Source organism: Bombina bombina, chromosome 7 (assembly GCF_027579735.1).
Source record: "Bombina bombina isolate aBomBom1 chromosome 7, aBomBom1.pri, whole genome shotgun sequence".
Lineage (NCBI taxonomy): Eukaryota > Metazoa > Chordata > Amphibia > Anura > Bombinatoridae > Bombina > Bombina bombina.
The window spans coordinates 416,235,818-416,256,006 of record NC_069505.1 but is presented as its reverse complement, the minus strand read 5'-3'; the positions used below and the strand labels follow the sequence as shown (position 1 = coordinate 416,256,006).

The 20,189-nt window shown below is 41.6% G+C and overlaps 1 protein-coding gene across 1 annotated transcript in view; it reads right to left on the bottom strand.

Moving 5' to 3' along the window:
• ZC3H7B (zinc finger CCCH-type containing 7B) overlaps positions 1-20,189 on the bottom strand; it is a 224,609-nt gene that overhangs the window by 57,892 nt on the left and 146,528 nt on the right. The window contains exon 15 of the mRNA XM_053721231.1: positions 19,290-19,390. Coding sequence (XP_053577206.1) covers positions 19,290-19,390 — 101 coding nt within the window. The remainder of the gene's footprint in view (positions 1-19,289; positions 19,391-20,189) is intronic.

Genomic DNA, 20,189 nt, shown 5'->3' with positions numbered 1-20,189 from the left:
AAACGGTAGAACTTAGTAAATGTATGCAAAGAGGACCAAGTTGCCGCTTTGCAAATCTGATCAACTGAAGCTTCATTCTTAAAAGCCCATGAAGTGGAGACTGACCTAGTAGAATGAGCTGTAATTCTCTGCGGCGGAGTCTTACCCGACTCCAAATAATCTTGATGAATCAAAAGCTTTAACCAAGAAACCAAGGAAATAGCAGAAGCCTTCTGATCTTTCTTAGGACCAGAAAAACATAATTTATGTAAGAACTTACCTGATAAATTCATTTCTTTCATATTAGCAAGAGTCCATGAGCTAGTGACGTATGGGATATACATTCCTACCAGGAGGGGCAAAGTTTCCCAAACCTCAAAATTCCTACAAATACACCCCTCACCACACCCACAAATCAGTTTAACGAATAGCCAAGAAGTGGGGTGATAAGAAAAAAGTGCGAAAGCATAAAAAATAAGGAATTGGAATAATTGTGCTTTATACAAAAAAATCAAAACCACCACAAAAAGGGTGGGCCTCATGGACTCTTGCTAATATGAAAGAAATGAATTTATCAGGTAAGTTCTTACATAAATTATGTTTTCTTTCATGTAATTAGCAAGAGTCCATGAGCTAGTGACGTATGGGATAATGACTACCCAAGATGTGGATCTTCCACGCAAGAGTCACTAGAGAGGGAGGGATAAAATAAAGACAGCCAATTCCGCTGAAAATAATCCACACCCAAAATAAAGTTTAAATCTTATAATGAAAAAAACTGAAATTATAACCAAGTTGCTGCTTTGCAAATCTGATCAACCGAAGCTTCATTCCTAAACGCCCAGGAAGTAGAAACTGACCTAGTAGAATGAGCTGTAATCCTTTGAGGCGGAGTTTTACCCGACTCGACATAAGCATGATGAATTAAAGATTTTAACCAAGATGCCAAAGAAATGGCAGAGGCCTTCTGACCTTTCCTAGAACCGGAAAAAATAACAAATAGACTAGAAGTCTTTCGGAAATTCTTAGTAGCTTCAACATAATATTTCAAAGCTCTAACTACATCCAAAGAATGCAATGATCTCTCCTTAGAATTCTTAGGATTAGGACACAATGAAGGAACCACAATTTCTCTACTAATGTTGTTAGAATTCACAACCTTAGGTAAAAATTTAAAAGAAGTTCGCAACACCGCCTTATCCTGATGAAAAATCAGAAAAGGAGACTCACAAGAAAGAGCAGATAATTCAGAAACTCTTCTAGCAGAAGAGATGGCCAAAAGAAACAAAACTTTCCAAGAAAGTAATTTAATGTCCAATGAATGCATAGGTTCAAACGGAGGAGCTTGAAGAGCCCCCAGAACCAAATTCAAACTCCAAGGAGGAGAGATTGACTTAATGACAGGTTTTATACGAACCAAAGCTTGTACAAAACAATGAATATCAGGAAGATTAGCAATCTTTCTGTGAAAAAGAACAGAAAGAGCAGAGATTTGTCCTTTCAAGGAACTTGCAGACAAACCTTTATCCAAACCATCCTGAAGAAACTGTAAAATTCTCGGAATTCTAAAAGAATGCCAGGAAAATTGATGAGAAAGACACCAAGAAATGTAAGTCTTCCAGACTCTATAATATATCTTTCTAGATACAGATTTACGAGCCTGTAACATAGTATTAATCACAGAGTCAGAGAAACCTCTTTGACTAAGAATCAAGCGTTCAATCTCCATACCTTTAAATTTAAGGATTTGAGATCCTGATGGAAAAAAGGACCTTGCGACAGAAGGTCTGGTCTTAACGGTAGAGTCCACGGTTGGCAAGAGGCCATCCGGACAAGATCCGCATACCAAAACCTGTGAGGCCATGCTGGAGCCACCAGCAGAACAAACAAGCATTCCTTCAGAATCTTGGAGATTACTCTTGGAAGAAGAACTAGAGGCGGAAAGATATAGGCAGGATGATACTTCCAAGGAAGCGACAATGAATCCACTGCTTCCGCCTGAGGATCCCTGGATCTGGACAGATACCTGGGAAGTTTCTTGTTTAGATGAGAAGCCATCAGATCTATTTCTGGAAGTCCCCACATTTGAACAATCTGAAGAAATACCTCTGGGTGAAGAGACCATTCGCCCGGATGTAACGTTTGGCGACTGAGATAATCCGCTTCCCAATTGTCTATACCTGGGATATGAACCGCAGAAACTAGACAGGAGCTGGATTCCGCCCATACCAGTATTCGAGATACTTCTTTCATAGCCAGAGGACTGTGAGTCCCTCCTTGATGATTGATGTATGCCACAGTTGTGACATTGTCTGTCTGAAAACAAATGAACGATTCTCTCTTTAGAAGAGGCCATGACTGAAGAGCTCTGAAAATTGCACGGAGTTCCAAAATATTGATAGGTAATCTCACCTCCTGAGATTCCCAAACCACTTGTGCTGTCAGAGACCCCCAAACAGCTCCCCAACCTGTCAGACTTGCATCTGTTGAAATTACAGTCCAGGTCGGAAGAACAAAAGAAGCCCCCTGAACTAAACGATGGTGATCTGTCCACCACGTCAGAGAGTGTCGTACAATCGGTTTTAAAGATATTAATTGAGATATCTTTGTGTAATCCCTGCACCACTGGTTCAGCATACAGAGCTGAAGAGGTCGCATGTGAAAACGAGCAAAGGGGATCGCGTCCGATGCAGCAGTCATAAGACCTAGAATTTCCATGCATAAGGCTACCGAAGGGAATGATTGTGATTGAAGGTTTCAACAAGCTGAGATCAATTTTAGACGTCTCTTGTCTGTCAGAGACAGAGTCATGGACACTGAATATATCTGGAAACCTAAAAAGGTTACCCTTGTCTGAGGAATCAATGAACTTTTCGGTAAATTGATCCTCCAACCATGATTTTGAAGAAAAAACACAAGTCGATTCGTATGAGATTCTGCTAAATGTGAAGACTGAGCAAGTACCAAGATATCGTCCAAATAAGGAAATACCACAATACCCTGTTCTCTGATTACAGACAGAAGGGCACCGAGAAACTTTGTAAAAATTCTTGGAGCTGTTGCTAGGCCAAACGGCAGAGCCACAAACTGGTAATGCTTGTCTAGGAAAGAGAATCTCAGAAACTGATAGTGATCTGGATGAATCGGAATATGCAGATATGAATCCTGTAAATCTATTGTGGACATATAATGCCCTTGCTGAACAAAAGGCAGGATAGTCCTTATAGTTACCATTTTGAATGTTGGTATCCTTACATAACGATTCAATATTTTTAGATCCAGAACTGGTCTGAAGGAATTCTCCTTCTTTGGTACAATGAAGAGATTTGAATAAAACTCCAGCCCCTGTTCCAGAACTGGAACTGGCATAATTACTCCAGCCAACTCTAGATCTGAAACACATTTCAGAAATGCTTGAGCTTTCGCTGGATTTACTGGGACACGGGAAAGAAAAAATCTCTTTGCAGGAGGCCTTATCTTGAAGCCAATTCTGTACCCTTCTGAAACAATGTTCTGAATCCAAAGATTGTGAATTGAATTGATCCAAATTTCTTTGAAAAATCGAAATCTGCCCCCTACCAGCTGGGCTGGAATGAGGGCCGCACCTTCATGTGGACTTGGGAGCTGGCTTTGGTTTTCTAAAAGGCTTGGATTTATTCCAGACTGGAGATGGTTTCCAAACTGATACCGCTCCTGTGGGTGAAGGATCAGGCTTTTGTTCCTTATTGTGATGAAAGGAACGAAAACGATTATTAGACCTAAATTTACCTTTAGATTTTTTATCCTGTGGTAAAAAAGTTCCTTTCCCTCCAGTAACAGTTGAGATAATAGAATCCAACTGAGAACCAAATAATTTATTACCCTGGAAAGAAAGGGAAAGCAACGTTGACTTAGAAGACATATCAGCATTCCAAGTTTTAAGCCATAAAGCTCTTCTAGCTAAAATAGCTAGAGACATATACCTGACATCAACTCTAATGATATCAAAGATGGCATCACAAATAAAGTTATTAGCATGTTGAAGAAGATTAACAATGCTATGAGAATTATGATCTGTTACTTGTTGCGCTAAAGCTTCTAACCAAAAAGTTGAAGCTGCAGCAACATCCGCTAAAGATATAGCAGGTCTAAGAAGATTACCTGAACATCAGTAAGCTTTTCTTAGAAAGGATTCAATCTTCCTATCTAAAGGATCCTTAAAGGAAGTACTATCTGCCGTAGGAATAGTAGTACGTTTAGCAAGAGTAGAGATAGCCCCATCAACTTTAGGGATTTTGTCCCAAAACTCTAATCTGTCAGATGGCACAGGATATAATTGCTTAAAACGTTTAGAAGGAGTAAATGAATTACCCAAATTATTCCATTCCCTGGAGATTACTTCAGAAATAGCATCAGGGACAGGAAAAACTTCTGGAATAACTACAGGAGATTTAAAAACCTTATTTAAACGTTTAGATTTAGTATCAAGAGGACCAGAATCCTCTATTTCTAATGCAATTAAAACTTATTTAAGTAAAGAACGAATAAATTCCATTTTGAATAAATATGAAGATTTATCAGCATCAACCTCTGAGACAGAATCCTCTGAACCAGAGGAACCATTATCAGAATCAGAATGATGATGTTCATTTAGAAATTCATCTGAAAAATGAGAAGTTTTAAAAGACCTTTTACGTTTACTAGAAGGAGGAATAACAGACATAGCCTTCTTAATGGATTAAGAAACAATCTCTTATGTTAACAGGAACACTCTGAGTATTAGATGTTGACGGAACAGCAACAGGTAATGTAACATTACTAAAATAAATATTATCTGCATTAACACGTTTGTCATGACATTCATTACAAACAACAGCTGGAGGAACAGATACCATAAGTTTACAGCAGATACACTTAACTTTGGTAGATCCAGCACCAGGCAGCGTTTTTCCAGAAGTATCTTCTGACTCAGTGTCAATCTGGGACATCTTGCAATATGTAATAGAAAAAACAACATATAAAGCAAAATTGATCAAATTCCTTAAATGACAGTTTCAGGAATGGGAAAAAATGCCAGTGAACAAGCTTCTAGCAACCAGAAGCAATAAATAATGAGACTTAAATAATGTGGAGACAATAGTGACGCCCATATTTTTTACAAAAATGACGCCACATCCGGAACGCCGACACTTTTGGCGCAAAAAACTTAAAAAATGACGCAACTTCCGGCGACACGTATGACGCCGGAAACAGAAATTTTTTTTGCGCCAAAAAAGTCTGCGCCAAGAATGACGCAATAAAATGAAGCATTTTCAGCCCCCGCAAGCCTAACAGCCCACAGGGAAAAAAGTCAAATTTTAAGGTAAGAAAAAAATCGATTTATTCATATGCATTATCCCAAATATGAAACTGACTGTCTGAAATAAGGAATGTTTGAACATCCTGAGTCAAGGCAAATAAATGTTTGAATACATATATTTAGAACTTTATATAAAAGTGCCCAACCATAGCGTAGAGTGTCACAGAAAATAAGACTTACTTACCCCAGGACACTCATCTACATGTAGTAGAAAGCCAAACCAGTACTGAAACGAGAATCAGTAGAGGTAATGGTACATATAAGAGTATATCGTCGATCTGAAAAGGGAGGTAAGAGATGAATCTCTACGACCGATAACAGAGAACCAATGAAATAGACCCCGTAGAAGGAGATCATTGAATTCAAATAGGCAATACTCTCCTCACATCCCTCTGACATTCACTGCACGCTGAGAGGAAAACCGGGCTCCAACCTGCTGCGGAGTGCATATCAACGTAGAATCTAGCACAAACTTACTTCACCACCTCCATAGGAGGCAAAGTTTGTAAAACTGATTTGTGTGTGTGGTGAGGGGTGTATTTGTAGGCATTTTGAGGTTTGGGAAACTTTGCCCCTCCTGGTAGGAATGTATATCCCATACGTCAATAGCTCATGGACTCTTGCTAATTACATGAAAGAAATAAAACAAATAGACTGGAAGTCTTCCTGAAATCTTTAGAAGCTTCAACATAATATTTCAAAGCTCTTACCACATCCAAAGAATGTAAGGATATTTCCAAAGAATTCTTAGGATTTGGACACAAGGAAGGGTCAACAATTTCTCTACTAATGTTGTTAGAATTCACAACTTTAGGTAAAAATTGAAATGAAGTCCGCAAAACCGCCTTATCCTGATGAAAAATCAGAAAAGGAGACTCACAAGACAGAGCAGCTAGCTCAGAAACTCTTCTAGCAGAAGAGATAGCCAAAAGGAACAACACTTTCCAAAAAAGTATTTAAATGTCCAAAGAATGCATAGGCTCAAATGGAGGAGACTGCAAAGCCTTCAAAACCAAATTAAGACTCCAAGGAGGAGAAATTGATTTAATGACAGGTTTAATACGAACTAAAGCCTGTACAAAACAGTGAATATCAGGAAGTTTAGCAATCTTTCTGTGAAATAAAACCGAAAGAGCAGAGATTTGTCCCTTCAAGGAACTTGCAGACAAACCTTTATCCAAACCATCCTGAAGAAACTGTAAAATTCTAGGAATTCTAAAAGAATGCCAATAGAATTTATGAGAAGAACACCATGAAATGTAAGTCTTCCAAACTCGATAATAAATCTTTCTAGAGACAGATTTACGAGCGTGTAACATAGTATTAATCACTGAGTCAGAGAAACCTCTATGACTTAGCACTAAGCGTTCAATTTCCATACCTTCAAATTTAATGATTTGAGATCCTGATGGAAAAATGGACCTTAAGACAGTAGGTCCTGCCTTAACGGAAGTGGCCAAGGTTGGCAACTGGACATCCGAACAAGATCCGCATACCAAAACCTGTGAGGCCATGCTGGAGCCACAAGCAACACAAACGATTGTTCCATGATGATTTTGGAGATCACTCTTGGAAGAAGAACTAGAGGCGGAAAGATGTAAGCAGGTTGATAACACCAAGGAAGTGTCAATGCATCCACTGCTTCCGCCTGAGCATCCCTGGAGCTGGAGAGGTATCTGGGAAGTTTCTTGTTTAGATGAGAGGCCATTAGATCCATCACTGGAAGACCCCACATCTGAATAATCTGAGAAAACACACTGAAGGGAATGACTGAGACTGAAGGTGCCGACAGGCTGCGACCAATTTCAAACGTCTCTGGTCAGTTAGAGACAGAGTCATGGACACTGAATCTATCTGGAAGCCTAAAAAGGTGACCCTTGTCTGAGGAATCAAGATACTTTTTGGTAAATTGATCCTCCAATCATGTTTTCGAAGAAACAACACTAGTTGATTCGTGTGAGATTCTGCAGAACGTAAAGACTGAGCTAGTACCAAGACATTGTCCAAATAAGGAAACACCACAATACCCTGTTCTCTGATTACAGAGAGTAGGGCACCTAGAACCTTTGAAACGATTCTTGGACCTGTTGCTAGACCAAACAGAAGAGCAACAAATTGGTAATGCTTGTCTAGAAAAGAGAATCTCAGGAACTGATAATGTTCTGGATGAATCGGAATATGAAGGTATGCATCCTGTAAGTCTATTGTAGACATATAATGTCCTTGCTGAACAAAAGTCAGAATAGTCCTTATAGTCACCATCTTGAAAGTTGGTACTCTTACATAACGATTCAGAATTTTCAGATCCATAACTGGTCTGAATGAATTTTCCTTCTTTGGGACAATGAATAGATTTGAATAAAGCCCCAGACCTTGTTCCTGAAAAGGAACCAGCATGATTACGCCTGAAAACTCCAGGTATGAACCACACTTCAGGAAAGCCTGAGCTTTTACTGGATTTGCTGGGATCCATGAGAGAAAAAAAATCTTCTCACAGGAGGTCTTACTCTGAAACCTATTCGATACCCTTGAGAGACAATGCTCTAAATCCATTGATTTTGGACAGAATTTATCCAAAAATCCTTGAAAAACCTTAATCTGCCCCCTACCAGCTGAGCTGCAATGAGGGCCACACCTTCATGTGGGCTTAGGGGCTGATTTTGGTTTCTTAAATGGCTTGGATTTATTCCAATTTGAGGAAAGCTTCCAATTGGAAGCAGATTCCTTGGAGGAGGGGTTAGATTTTTGTTCCTTATTCTGACAAAATGAACGAAAATGGTTAGAAGCCTTAGATTTACCTGTAGGTTTTTTATCCTGAGGCAAAAAACTCACTTTCCCCCAGTAACAGTTGAAATAATAGAATCCAAACGAGAACCGAATAAATTATTACCTTGGAAAGAAAGCGATAGTAATCTAGACTTAGATGTCATATCAGCATTCCAAGATTTAAGCCACAAAGCTCCTCTAGCTAAAATAGCTAAAGACATGGATCTAACATCAATTTTGATAACATCAAAAATGGCATCATAAATAAAATGATTAGCATATTGCAGCAAGCGAATAATGCTAGATATGTCAGAATCCAATTCTTGTTGCGCTAAATTCTCCAACCAAAAAGTTGATGCAGCCGCAACATCAGCCAAAGAAATTGCAGGTCTGAGAAGATGACCTGAATATAAATAGACTTTCCTTAGATAAGATTCAAGCTTCCTATCTAAAGGATCCTTAAAGGAAGTACTATCTTCCATAGGAATAGTGGTACGTTTAGCAAGAGTAGAAATAGCCCCATCAACTTTGGGGACTTTTTCCCAAAACTCTATAGAATTTGCTGGTAAAGGATACAATTTTTTAAACCTTGAAGAAGGAATAAAAGAAGTACCTGGCTTATTCCATTCCTTAGAAATCATATCAGAAATAGCATCAGGAATAGGAAAAAACCCTGGAGTAACCACAGGAGGTTTAAAAACAGCATTTAAACGTTTATTAGACTTAATGTCAAGAGGACTGGTTTCCTCAATATCCAAAGTAATTAACACTTCTTTTAATAAACAACACATATACTCTATTTTAAATAAATAAGTAGATTTGTCAGTGTCAATATCTGAGGAAGGATCTTCTGTATCAGATAGATCCTCATCAGAGGAGAATAAATTATTATGTTGTCGGTCATTTGAAATTTCATCAACTGAATGAGAAGTTTCAAAAGACCTTTTACGTTTATTAGAAGGTGGAAATGCAGACAAAGCCTTCTGAATAGAATCAGTAACAAATTCTTTAAAATTCATAGGTATATCATGTACATTAGAAGTTGTAGGAACTGCATCTGGCAATGTACTATTACTGATAGACACACTATATGCATGTAAAAGTTTATCATGACAACTATTACAAATGACATTCGGAGAAATAATTTCCACAATCTTACAACAAATGCACTTAGCTTTGGTAGAACCGATGTCAGGCAGCAAAGTTCCAACAGATACTTCTGAGGCAGGATCAGATTGAGACATCTTGCAAAATGTAAAAGAAAAAACATATAAAGCAAAATTATCAATTTCCTTATATGACAGTTTCAGGAATGGGAAAAAAATGCAAATAGCATATCCCTCTGACATAGAAAAAGGCAAGAGGCAAACATCAATGGGGTATTAAAATAATGAAAAAATTTGGCGCCAAGTATGCCGCACAACGTAACTGAACATTTTTTCGCGCCAACAATATCCGGAAATGACACACTAACGACGCAACCGTGTGTAAGGCTTAGGCGTCAACTACAACGCCGGAAATGACGAAGTTGAGTCAACGGACGTACTTTTCGCGCCAAAAAAATCTTGTGCCAAAAATGACACAATAAAGTCTAGCATTTGTCGCACCCGCGGGCCTAATACCGCCCGCAATTTGAGAAAAAGTAGTCAATTTAGAAAAAAAGACTAAACCCAGGTAAGAAAAATATTTCTTAAAATGTTTATTTTCCCCAAATATGAAACTGACAGTCTGCAGAAGGAAATACATGAACCTGACTCATGGCAAATATAAGTACAATACATATATTTAGAACTTTATATAAATGCATAAAGTGCCAAACCATAGCTGGAGTGTCTTAAGTAATAAAAACATACTTACTAAAAGACACCCATCCACATAAAGCAGATAGCCAAACCAGTACTAAAACAGTTATCAGTAGAGGTAATGGTATAAGAGAGTATATCGTCGATCTGAAAAGGGAGGTAGGAGATGAATCTCTACGACCGATAACAGAGAACCTATGAAATAGACCCCCGTTAGGGAAATCGTTGCATTCAATAGGTGATACTCCATTCACATCCCTCTGACATTCGCTGTACTCTGAGAGGAATCGGGCTTCAACAATGCTGAGAAGCGCATGTCAACGCAGAAATCTTAAGCACAAACTTTACTTCACCACCTACATAGGAGGCAAAGTTTGTAAAAACTGAATTGTGGGTGTGGTGTATTTATAGGCATTTTGAGGTTTGGGAAACTTTGCCCCTCCTGGTAGGATTGTATATCCCATACATCACTAGCTCATGGACTCTTGCCAATTACATGAAAGAAATAAAACTTTCCAAGATAACAACTTAATATCTAAGCAATGCATAGGCTCAAACGGAGCCCCTTGAAGAACTTTAAGAACTAAATTCAGACTCCATGGAGGAGTAACGGGTTTGAACACAGGCCTGATCCTAACCAAGGCCTGACAAAAAGATTGTACATCTGGAACATCTTCCAGATGTTTGTGTAACAAAATAGATAAGGCAGAGATCTGACCCTTTAGGGAACTCGTCGATAAACCCTTCTCCAAACCCTCTTGGAGAAAAACATAATTTATGCTTACCTGATAAATTCCTTTCTCTTGTAGTGTAGTCAGTCCACGGGTCATCCATTACTTATGGGATTATATCTCCTCCCTAACAGGAAGTGCAAGAGGATCACCCAAGCAGAGCTGCTATATAGCTCCTCCCCTCTACGTCATACCCAGTCATTCGACCGAAACCAAACGAGAAAGGAGAAACTATAGGGTGCAGTGGTGACTGGAGTTTAAGTTAAATTTTTTTAGACCTGCCGTAAACAACAGGGCGGGCCGTGGACTGACTACACTACAGGAGAAAGGAATTTATCAGGTAAGCATAAATTATGTTTTCTCCTGTTAAGTGTAGTCAGTCCACGGGTCATCCATTACTTATGGGATACCAATACCAAAGCTAAAAGTACACGGATGACGGGAGGGAAAGGCAGGATCTTTACACGGAAGGAACCACTGCCTGTAGAACCTTTCTCCCAAAAACAGCCTCCGAAGAAGCAAAAGTGTCAAATTTGTAAAATTGTGAAAAAGTATGAAGTGAAGACCAAGTTGCAGCCTTGCAAATCTGTTCAACAGAGGCCTCATTCTTAAAGGCCCAAGTGGAAGCCACAGCTCTAGTAGAATGAGCTGTAATCCTTTCAGGAGGCTGCTGTCCAGCAGTCTCATATGCTAAACGTATTATGCTACGAAGCCAAAAAGAGAGAGAGGTAGCCGAAGCTTTTTGACCTCTCCTATGTCCAGAATAAACGACAAACAGGGAAGAAGTTTGACGAAAATCCTTAGTTGCCTGCAAATAAAATTTCAGGGCACGGACGACGTCCAGATTGTGCAGAAGTCGTTCCTTCTTTGAAGAAGGGTTAGGGCACAATGATGGAACAACAATCTCTTGATTGATATTCCTGTTAGAGACTACCTTAGGTAAGAACCCAGGTTTAGTACGCAGAACTACCTTGTCTGAATGAAAAATCAGATAAGGAGAATCACAATGTAAGGCCGATAACTCAGAGACTCTTCGAGCCGAGGAAATAGCCATTAAAAACAGAACTTTCCAAGATAACAGCTTGATATCAATGGAATGAAGGGGTTCAAACGGAACACCTTGCAGAACGTTAAGAACTAAGTTTAAGCTCCACGGCGGAGCAACAGTCTTAAACACAGGCTTAATCCTAGCCAAAGCCTGACAAAAGGCCTGAACGTCTGGAACTTCTGACAGACGTTTGTGTAAAAGGATAGACAGAGCTGAGATCTGTCCCTTTAACGAACTAGCAGATAAACCCTTTTCTAAACCTTCTTGTAGAAAAGACAATATCCTAGGAATCCTAACCTTACTCCATGAGTAACTCTTGGATTCGCACCAATATAAGTATTTACGCCATATTTTATGGTAAATTTTCCTGGTAACAGGTTTCCTAGCCTGTATTAAGGTATCAATCACTGACTCCGAGAATCCCCGCTTTGATAGAATCAAGCGTTCAATCTCCATGCAGTCAGCCTCAGAGAAATTAGATTTGGATGTTTGAAAGGACCCTGAATCAGAAGGTCCTGTCTCAGAGGCAGAGACCAAGGTGGACAGGACGACATGTCCACTAGATCTGCATACCAGGTCCTGCGTGGCCACGCAGGCGCTATTAGAATCATCGATGCTCTCTCCTGTTTGATCCTGGCAATCAATCGAGGAAGCATCGGGAAGGGTGGAAACACATAAGCCATGTTGAAAACCCAAGGTGCTGTCAGAGCATCTATCAGTACCGCTCCCGGGTCCCTGGACCTGGATCCGTAACAAGGAAGCTTGGCGTTCTGGCGAGACGCCATGAGATCCAGATCTGGTTTGCCCCAATGCTGAAGCAGTTGGGCAAACACCTCCGGATGAAGTTCCCACTCCCCCGGATGAAAAGTCTGGCGACTTAGGAAATCCGCCTCCCAGTTCTCCACGCCTGGGATGTGGATCGCTGACAGGTGGCAAGAGTGAGACTCTGCCCAGCGAATTATCTTTGAGACTTCCATCATCGCTAGGGAACTCCTTGTCCCTCCCTGATGGTTGATGTAAGCCACAGTCGTGATGTTGTCCGACTGAAACCTGATGAACCTCAGAGTTGCTAACTGAGGCCAAGCCAGAAGGGCATTGAAAACTGCTCTTAATTCCAGAATGTTTATTGGAAGGAGTCTCTCCTCCTGAGTCCATGATCCCTGAGCCTTCAGGGAATTCCAGACAGCGCCCCAAACTAGCAGGCTGGCGTCTGTTGTTACAATCGTCCAATCTGGCCTGCTGAAGGGCATCCCCCTGGACAGATGTGGCCGAGAAAGCCACCATAGAAGAGAATCTCTGGTCTCTTGATCCAGATTTAGCATAGGGGACAAATCTGAGTAATCCCCATTCCACTGACTTAGCATGCACAATTGCAGCGGTCTGAGATGCAGGCGTGCAAAAGGTACTATGTCCATTGCCGCTACCATTAAGCCGATTACCTCCATGCTTTGAGCCACTGACGGGTGTTGAATGGAATGAAGGACACGGCAAGCATTTAGAAGTTTTGAGAACCTGTCCTCACTTGTGAGTGGCAATAGAGAACTCTTTTCTACGTTCACCTTCCACCCATGCGACCTTAGAAATGCCAGAACTAACTCTGTATGAGACTTGGCAGTTTGGAAACTTGACGCTTGTATCAGAATGTCGTCTAGGTACGGAGCTACCGCTATTCCTCGCGGTCTTAGTACCGCCAGAAGAGAGCCCAGAACCTTTGTAAAGATTCTTGGAGCTGTAGCTAACCCGAAGGGAAGAGCTACAAACTGGTAATGCCTGTTTAGGAAGGCAAACCTTAGATACCGGTAATGATCCTTGTGAATTGGTATGTGAAGGTAGGCATCCTTTAAATCCACTGTGGTCATGTACTGACCCTTTTGGATCATAGGTAAGATGGTCCAAATAGTTTCCATTTTGAACGATGGAACTCTTAGGAATTTGTTTAGGATCTTTAAGTCCAAGATTGGTCTGAAGGTTCCCTCTTTTTTGGGAACCACAAACAGATTTGAGTAAAACCCTTGTCCGTGTTCCGACCGCGGAACTGGGTGGATCACTCCCATTAGTAAAAGGTCTTGTACACAGCGTAGAAACGCCTCTTTCTTTATCTGGTTTGCTGACAACCTTGAAAGATGAAATCTCCCTTTTGGAGGAGAAGCTTTGAAGTCCAGAAGATATCCCTGAGATATGATCTCTAACGCCCAGGGATCCTGGACATCTCTTGCCCAAGCCTGGGCGAAGAGAGAAAGTCTGCCCCCCACTAGATCCGTTTCCGGATCGGGGGCCCTCACTTCATGCTGTCTTAGGGGCAGCAGCAGGTTTTCTGGCCTGCTTGCCCTTGTTCCAGGACTGGTTAGGTTTCCAGCCCTGTCTGTAGCGAGCAACAGTTCCTTCCTGTCTTGGAGCGGAGGAAGTTGATGCTGCTCCTGCCTTGAAGTTACGAAAGGCACGAAAATTAGACTGTTTAGCCCTTGGTTTGGCCCTGTCTTGAGGCAGGGCATGGCCCTTACCTCCAGTAATGTCAGCGATAATTTCTTTCAAACCGGGCCCGAATAATGTCTGCCCTTTGAAAGGGATGTTAAGCAATGTAGATTTAGAAGTCACATCGGCTGACCAGGATTTAAGCCACAGCGCTCTACGCGCTTGAATGGCGAATCCGGAGTTCTTAGCCGTAAGTTTAGTTAAGTGTACTACGGCATCAGAAATAAATGAATTAGCTAGCTTAAGGACTTTAAGCTTGTCTATAATCTCATCCAATGGAGTTGAGCTAAGGGTCTCTTCCAGAGACTCAAACCAGAATGCCGCCGCAGCCGTGACAGGCGCAATGCATGCAAGGGGTTGTAATATAAAACCTTGCTGAACAAACATTTTCTTAAGGTAACCCTCTAACTTTTTATCCATTGGATCTGAAAAAGCACAGCTATCCTCCACCGGGATAGTGGTGCGCTTAGCCAGAGTAGAAACTGCTCCCTCCACCTTAGGGACCGTCTGCCATAAGTCCCGTGTGGTGGCGTCTATTGGAAACATTTTTCTAAATATAGGAGGGGGTGAAAAAGGCACACCGGGTCTATCCCACTCCTTGTTAACAATTTCTGTAAGCCTTTTAGGTATAGGAAAAACGTCAGTACACGCCGGTACCGCAAAATATTTATCCAGCCTACATATTTTCTCTGGAATTGCAACCGTGTTACAATCATTCAGAGCCGCTAATACCTCCCCTAGTAATACACGGAGGTTCTCAAGCTTAAATTTAAAATTTGAAATGTCTGAGTCCAGTTTACTTGGATCAGATCCGTCACCCACAGAATGAAGCTCTCCGTCCTCATGTTCTGCAAATTGTGATGCAGTATCAGACATGGCTCTATTATTATCAGCACACTCTGTTCTTACCCCAGAGTGATCGCGTTTACCCCTAAATTCTGGCAATTTAGATAGTACTTCAGTCATAACATTAGCCATGTCTTGCAAAGTGATTTGTATGGGCTGCCCTGATGTACTTGGCGCCACAATATCACGCACCTCCTGAGCGGGAGGCGAAGGTACTGACACGTGAGGAGAGTTAGTCGGCATAACTTCCCCCTCGTTGTCTGGTGAAATTTTCTTTACATGTACAGATTGGCTTTTATTTAAAGTAGCATCAATGCAATTAGTACACAAATTTCTATTGGGCTCCACATTGGCCTTTAAACATATTGAACAAAGAGATTCATCTGTGTCAGACATGTTTAAACAGACTAGCAATGAGACTAGCAAGCTTGGAAAATACTTTTCAAATAAATTTACAAGCAATATAAAAAACGTTACTGTGTCTTTAAGAAGCACAAAAAACTGTCACAGTTGAAATAACAATGAACCAAATTAGTTATAGCAACCAAATTTTCACAGTAAATGCATTAAGTTAGCAAAGGATTGCACCCACCAGCAAATGGATGATTAACCCCTTAGTACCCAAAAACGGATAACAATTTAATATTAACGTTTTTATCACAGTCAAAACACACTCTCACAGGTCTGCTGTGAGTGATTACCTCCCTCAAAACTAGTTTTGGAGACCCCTGGGCTCTGTAGAGACGTCCTGGATCATGGAGGAAGAAATAGGAAGACTGTGACTGAATTTTTACTGCGCAATAAAGCGCTAAAATAGGCCCCTCCCACTCATAATACAACAGTGGGGAAGCTCAGTAAACTGATTTTATTCAGAAACAAACGACAGCCATGTGGTAAAAATCATGCCCATAAAGTTTTATCACCAAGTACCTCAGAAAAAAACGATTAACATGCCAGTAAACGTTTTAAAAATAAAATTATGAAATGTTATTAATAAGCCTGCTGCTAGTCGCTTTCACTGCAGTGGAGGCTCAAATATTACTTAAATATATACAGTATTTTCTTAGTGAAGTTCCATTCCCCAGAAATACCTCAGTGTAAACATACATACATATCAGCCTGATACCAGTCGCTACTACTGCATTTAAGGCTGCACTTACATTACATCGGTATCAGCAGTATTTTCTCAGTCAATTCCATTCCTTAGAAAATAATATACTGCAACATACCTCCTTGCAGGTGAACCCTGCCTGATATCCCTGTTCTGAAGTTACCTCACTCCTCAGAATGGCCGAGAACAGCAAGTGGATCTTAGTTACGACCGCTAAGATCATACACAAACTCAGGTAGATTCTTGAAGAAATAAAAACTAAGTTTAACAACCACAGTCCTCTCACACGTCCTATCTATTAGTTAGGTGCAAGAGAATGACTGGGTATGACGTAGAGGGGAGGAGCTATATAGCAGCTCTGCTTGGGTGATCCTCTTGCACTTCCTGTTAGGGAGGAGATATAATCCCATAAGTAATGGATGACCCGTGGACTGACTACACTTAACAGGAGAAAGACAAAATTCGGGGAATCCTAACTCTACTCAATGAGAAGTCCTTGGATTCACACCAATAGAGATATTAATGCCTTTTCTAACACCTCACTTTACCTCTTCCTATCACTAACGTAGGCAAAGAGAATGACTGGAGTGGGAGGGAGGGGAGGAGCTATTTAACAGCTCTGCTGTGGTGTTCTTTACCTCCTCCTGCTGACCAGGAGGTGAATATCCCACAAGTAAGGATGATGATCCGTGGACTCATCGTGTCTTTAAAAAGAAAAAAACATTTAATAAACATCAAATAAACTTCCAAAATATCCCTCGAGCAACCCCACACCTCAATTACGGAGGTGCCTTACCACTACCAATTAAGACCGGATCAAACAGAAATGGAGAAAAACAACTTTTTCCTCAGAAACGTTATGAAGTGAAGCCGATCATGTGACCGCAACTGCCGAGCTCAAATTACTGCTGCGACACAGAGAGGCACTAAAAATACCTGAAATAACCGTTTTTTCAAACCGGACAGTTTATAATGTTGCATTGTTTTATTTTAAAGCAAAGGGGAAATGAATAAGCTGCTGAGATAGAAAATTCAGCCTTACTTTCAGTTTAAACTTGAATTGTTTTATCAAGTAAATGTGTGTCAGAAAATAAAGCCTAATAAAAACATTTTACCATTTATTTTTAAGAGTTTAAATGTTAGTCTCACACATTCTACAGTGCCTGCTTCATGCCCCAGTGTAACCCATACAACAGGATTATCTATGTCCCAATAAAAAAGCAGTGTCTTTTAATTTGTTAAGTGCATGGTCGCCCCAACTGGAAGAAAAAGCACTTACCTGCTCCGCTGTCTGGCATGTAGACAGTTACAAGGTATGAGAAGACACAGTTCTTCACAGAGACCTTTGAAAAAGAAATAACAGAGTAGCCAACTCTGGCTTTCTAAATTAGGGTAGCAATTGTTAGGAAAACGCAGTAAGTACCTTTTTACAAGTTCCTAACTGCTTTAAAGCCACCACTACCCGACTGCAAGGAATGACGTGGAATAAGGCTATACCCCAAAACTTGCTTGTAGATAAAATCAATTTTTGTTTCCAGACACCTAAACTTCACCTTCTCCATGCACAGAAGGCAAAGAGAATGACTGGGAGTTGTGGGTAAGGGAGTGATACTTAGCAGTTTAACTGTGGTGCTCTTTGCCTCCTCCTGCTGGCCAGGAGTGATATTCCCAACAGTTTAATCAAGCTACGGACTCACCATATCTTAGGAAATTATATATATATATATATATATATATATATATACACACATATACACAAACACACATATACACGCATACATATATACAGTGTAAACACACACACACACACATATATGTGTTTATGTGCTTTGACATGGGAGGGTTGCGCTTATGTTCTTTGACATCGGGGTGCACTTAGATGGGGGGGTGCACTTATGTGCTTTGACATGGGGGGTGCGCTTATGCAATTTGACATGGGGGGGTGCACTTATGCCCTTTGACATGGAGGTTTGCGCTTAAGGTCTTTGACATGGGGGGTGCGCTTATGCGCTTTGACATGGGGGGGGGTGCGCTTATGCACTTTGATATGGGGGGTGCGCTTATGCACTTGGATATGGGGGGGAGCGCTTATGCACTTTGACATGGGGGGTGCACTTAAGCACTTTGACATGGGGGGGTGCGCTTATGCACTTTGACATGGGGGTGAGCTTATGCACTTTGACATGGGGGTGCGCTTATGCACTTTGACATGGGGGTGCGCTTATGCACTTTGACATGGGGGTGCGCTTATGCACTTTGACATGGGGGTGCGCTTATGCACTTTGACATGGGGGTGCGCTTATGCACTTTGACATGGGGGTGCGCTTATGCACTTTGACATGGGGGGTGCGCTTATGCGATTTGATATGGGGGATGCACTTATGTGCTTTGGCAACACTACAATGTTTTCTCCAGTCTACATAAAGCTGCTGGTATAAAATACATAGCTTTCCATCTGTATGTAAGACTGGTGAGCTGCTAAATCATCAGACAATAAACATCACACAATGTGTGTCCCCTCCAGAAATCTAAACATTAAAAGTAAAGCCGGCTATTACAGGAAATAAATGATCGCTGCCAACAATGAATCACAGGAACACAAAGGTTACAAAAGCTCAGGACTGACTACATCAAAAACTTGTTATTAATAATTCTCAAAAGCAAAGTTTCAGGGCACAAAGGGTCAGTAATTTAATTTGAGGACATTCATAACACATTAGAATATGCAGAATAAACTGAAATTCACACGAGGAAGGCTGTGTGCGGGGGGCTGATGTACATGTTGGGGAGGGGCTGACCAAAAGTGTTCAGGAACAAAGCCAGGCAGAGATGGGTAAGGCAGAGGCGCACAAAAGCGAGGTTGGGAAGAGGTGGGCAAGGACGAGACACAGCAGAGGTGCGCAATAACGAAGCCAGGCAGAGGCGCACAAGAGCGAGGCCAGGCAGAGGTAGGCGAGGGCGGGCAAGGGCGAGGCGCACAAGAGTGAGGCTGGGAAGAGATTTGGAAGAGCGAGGCCGGGCAGAGGTACACAAGGGCGTGTCACAGCAGCTATGTGCAGGATCAAGACCAGGAAGAGAGAGAGAGAGAGAGAGAGAGAGAGAGAGACTCGTCTGCAGTCTTGCTGGTACTCAGTTATGCTTGCTGCGCACAGGAGAGGATAGCACTTTGCACTGGTGGCCAGTAGAAGTCACTTACTTGTTGTCAGGGAAGCTGTGCTGGGCAGACGCGTTTGTGCAGACGTTTGGCTTTTCTTGACTTCTCATACTGATGACCCGAGGTTTGCTGTCAAAACACAACTATTAAAAAAAAAAAAAGCAGAGACAATTGTGTGAATAATGTGTGTTTACATCGCTCTTTTGCAATAAAATCAACACAACAGAAAACGGAGAAAAGTGCTTCAAATATTGTAACATTTCTGTCTGACCTGATCCTTTCCCTCTTACTCATTATCTAAGTGCTTCTGCAACTGCTTACGTCTGTAAGTGCAACTAAGGGACACCCCCCTTATACAACACATACACCCCGGCCAGATCCCCCCTTATACAGCACATACACCACAGCTGGATCCCCCCCCTTATACAGCACATACACCCCGGCCAGATCCCCCCTTATACAGCACATACACCACAGCTGGATCCCCTCCCTTATACAGCACATACACCACAGCCAGATCCCCCCTTATACAGCACATACACCACAGCCGGATCCCCCCTTATACAGCACATACACCACAGCCGGATCCCCCCTTATACAGCACATACACCACAGCCGGATCCCCCCTTATACAGCACATACACCACAGCCAGATCCCCCCTTATACAGCACATACACCACAGCCAGATCCCCCCTTATACAGCACATACACCACAGCCAGATCCCCCCTTATACAGCACATACACCACAGCCGGATCCCCCCTTATACAGCACATACACCACAGCCAGATCCCCCCTTATACAGCACATACACCACAGCCAGATCCCCCCTTATACAGCACATACACCACAGCCAGATCCCCCCTTATACAGCACATACACCACAGCCAGATCCCCCCTTATACAGCACATACACCACAGCCAGATCCCCCCTTATATAGC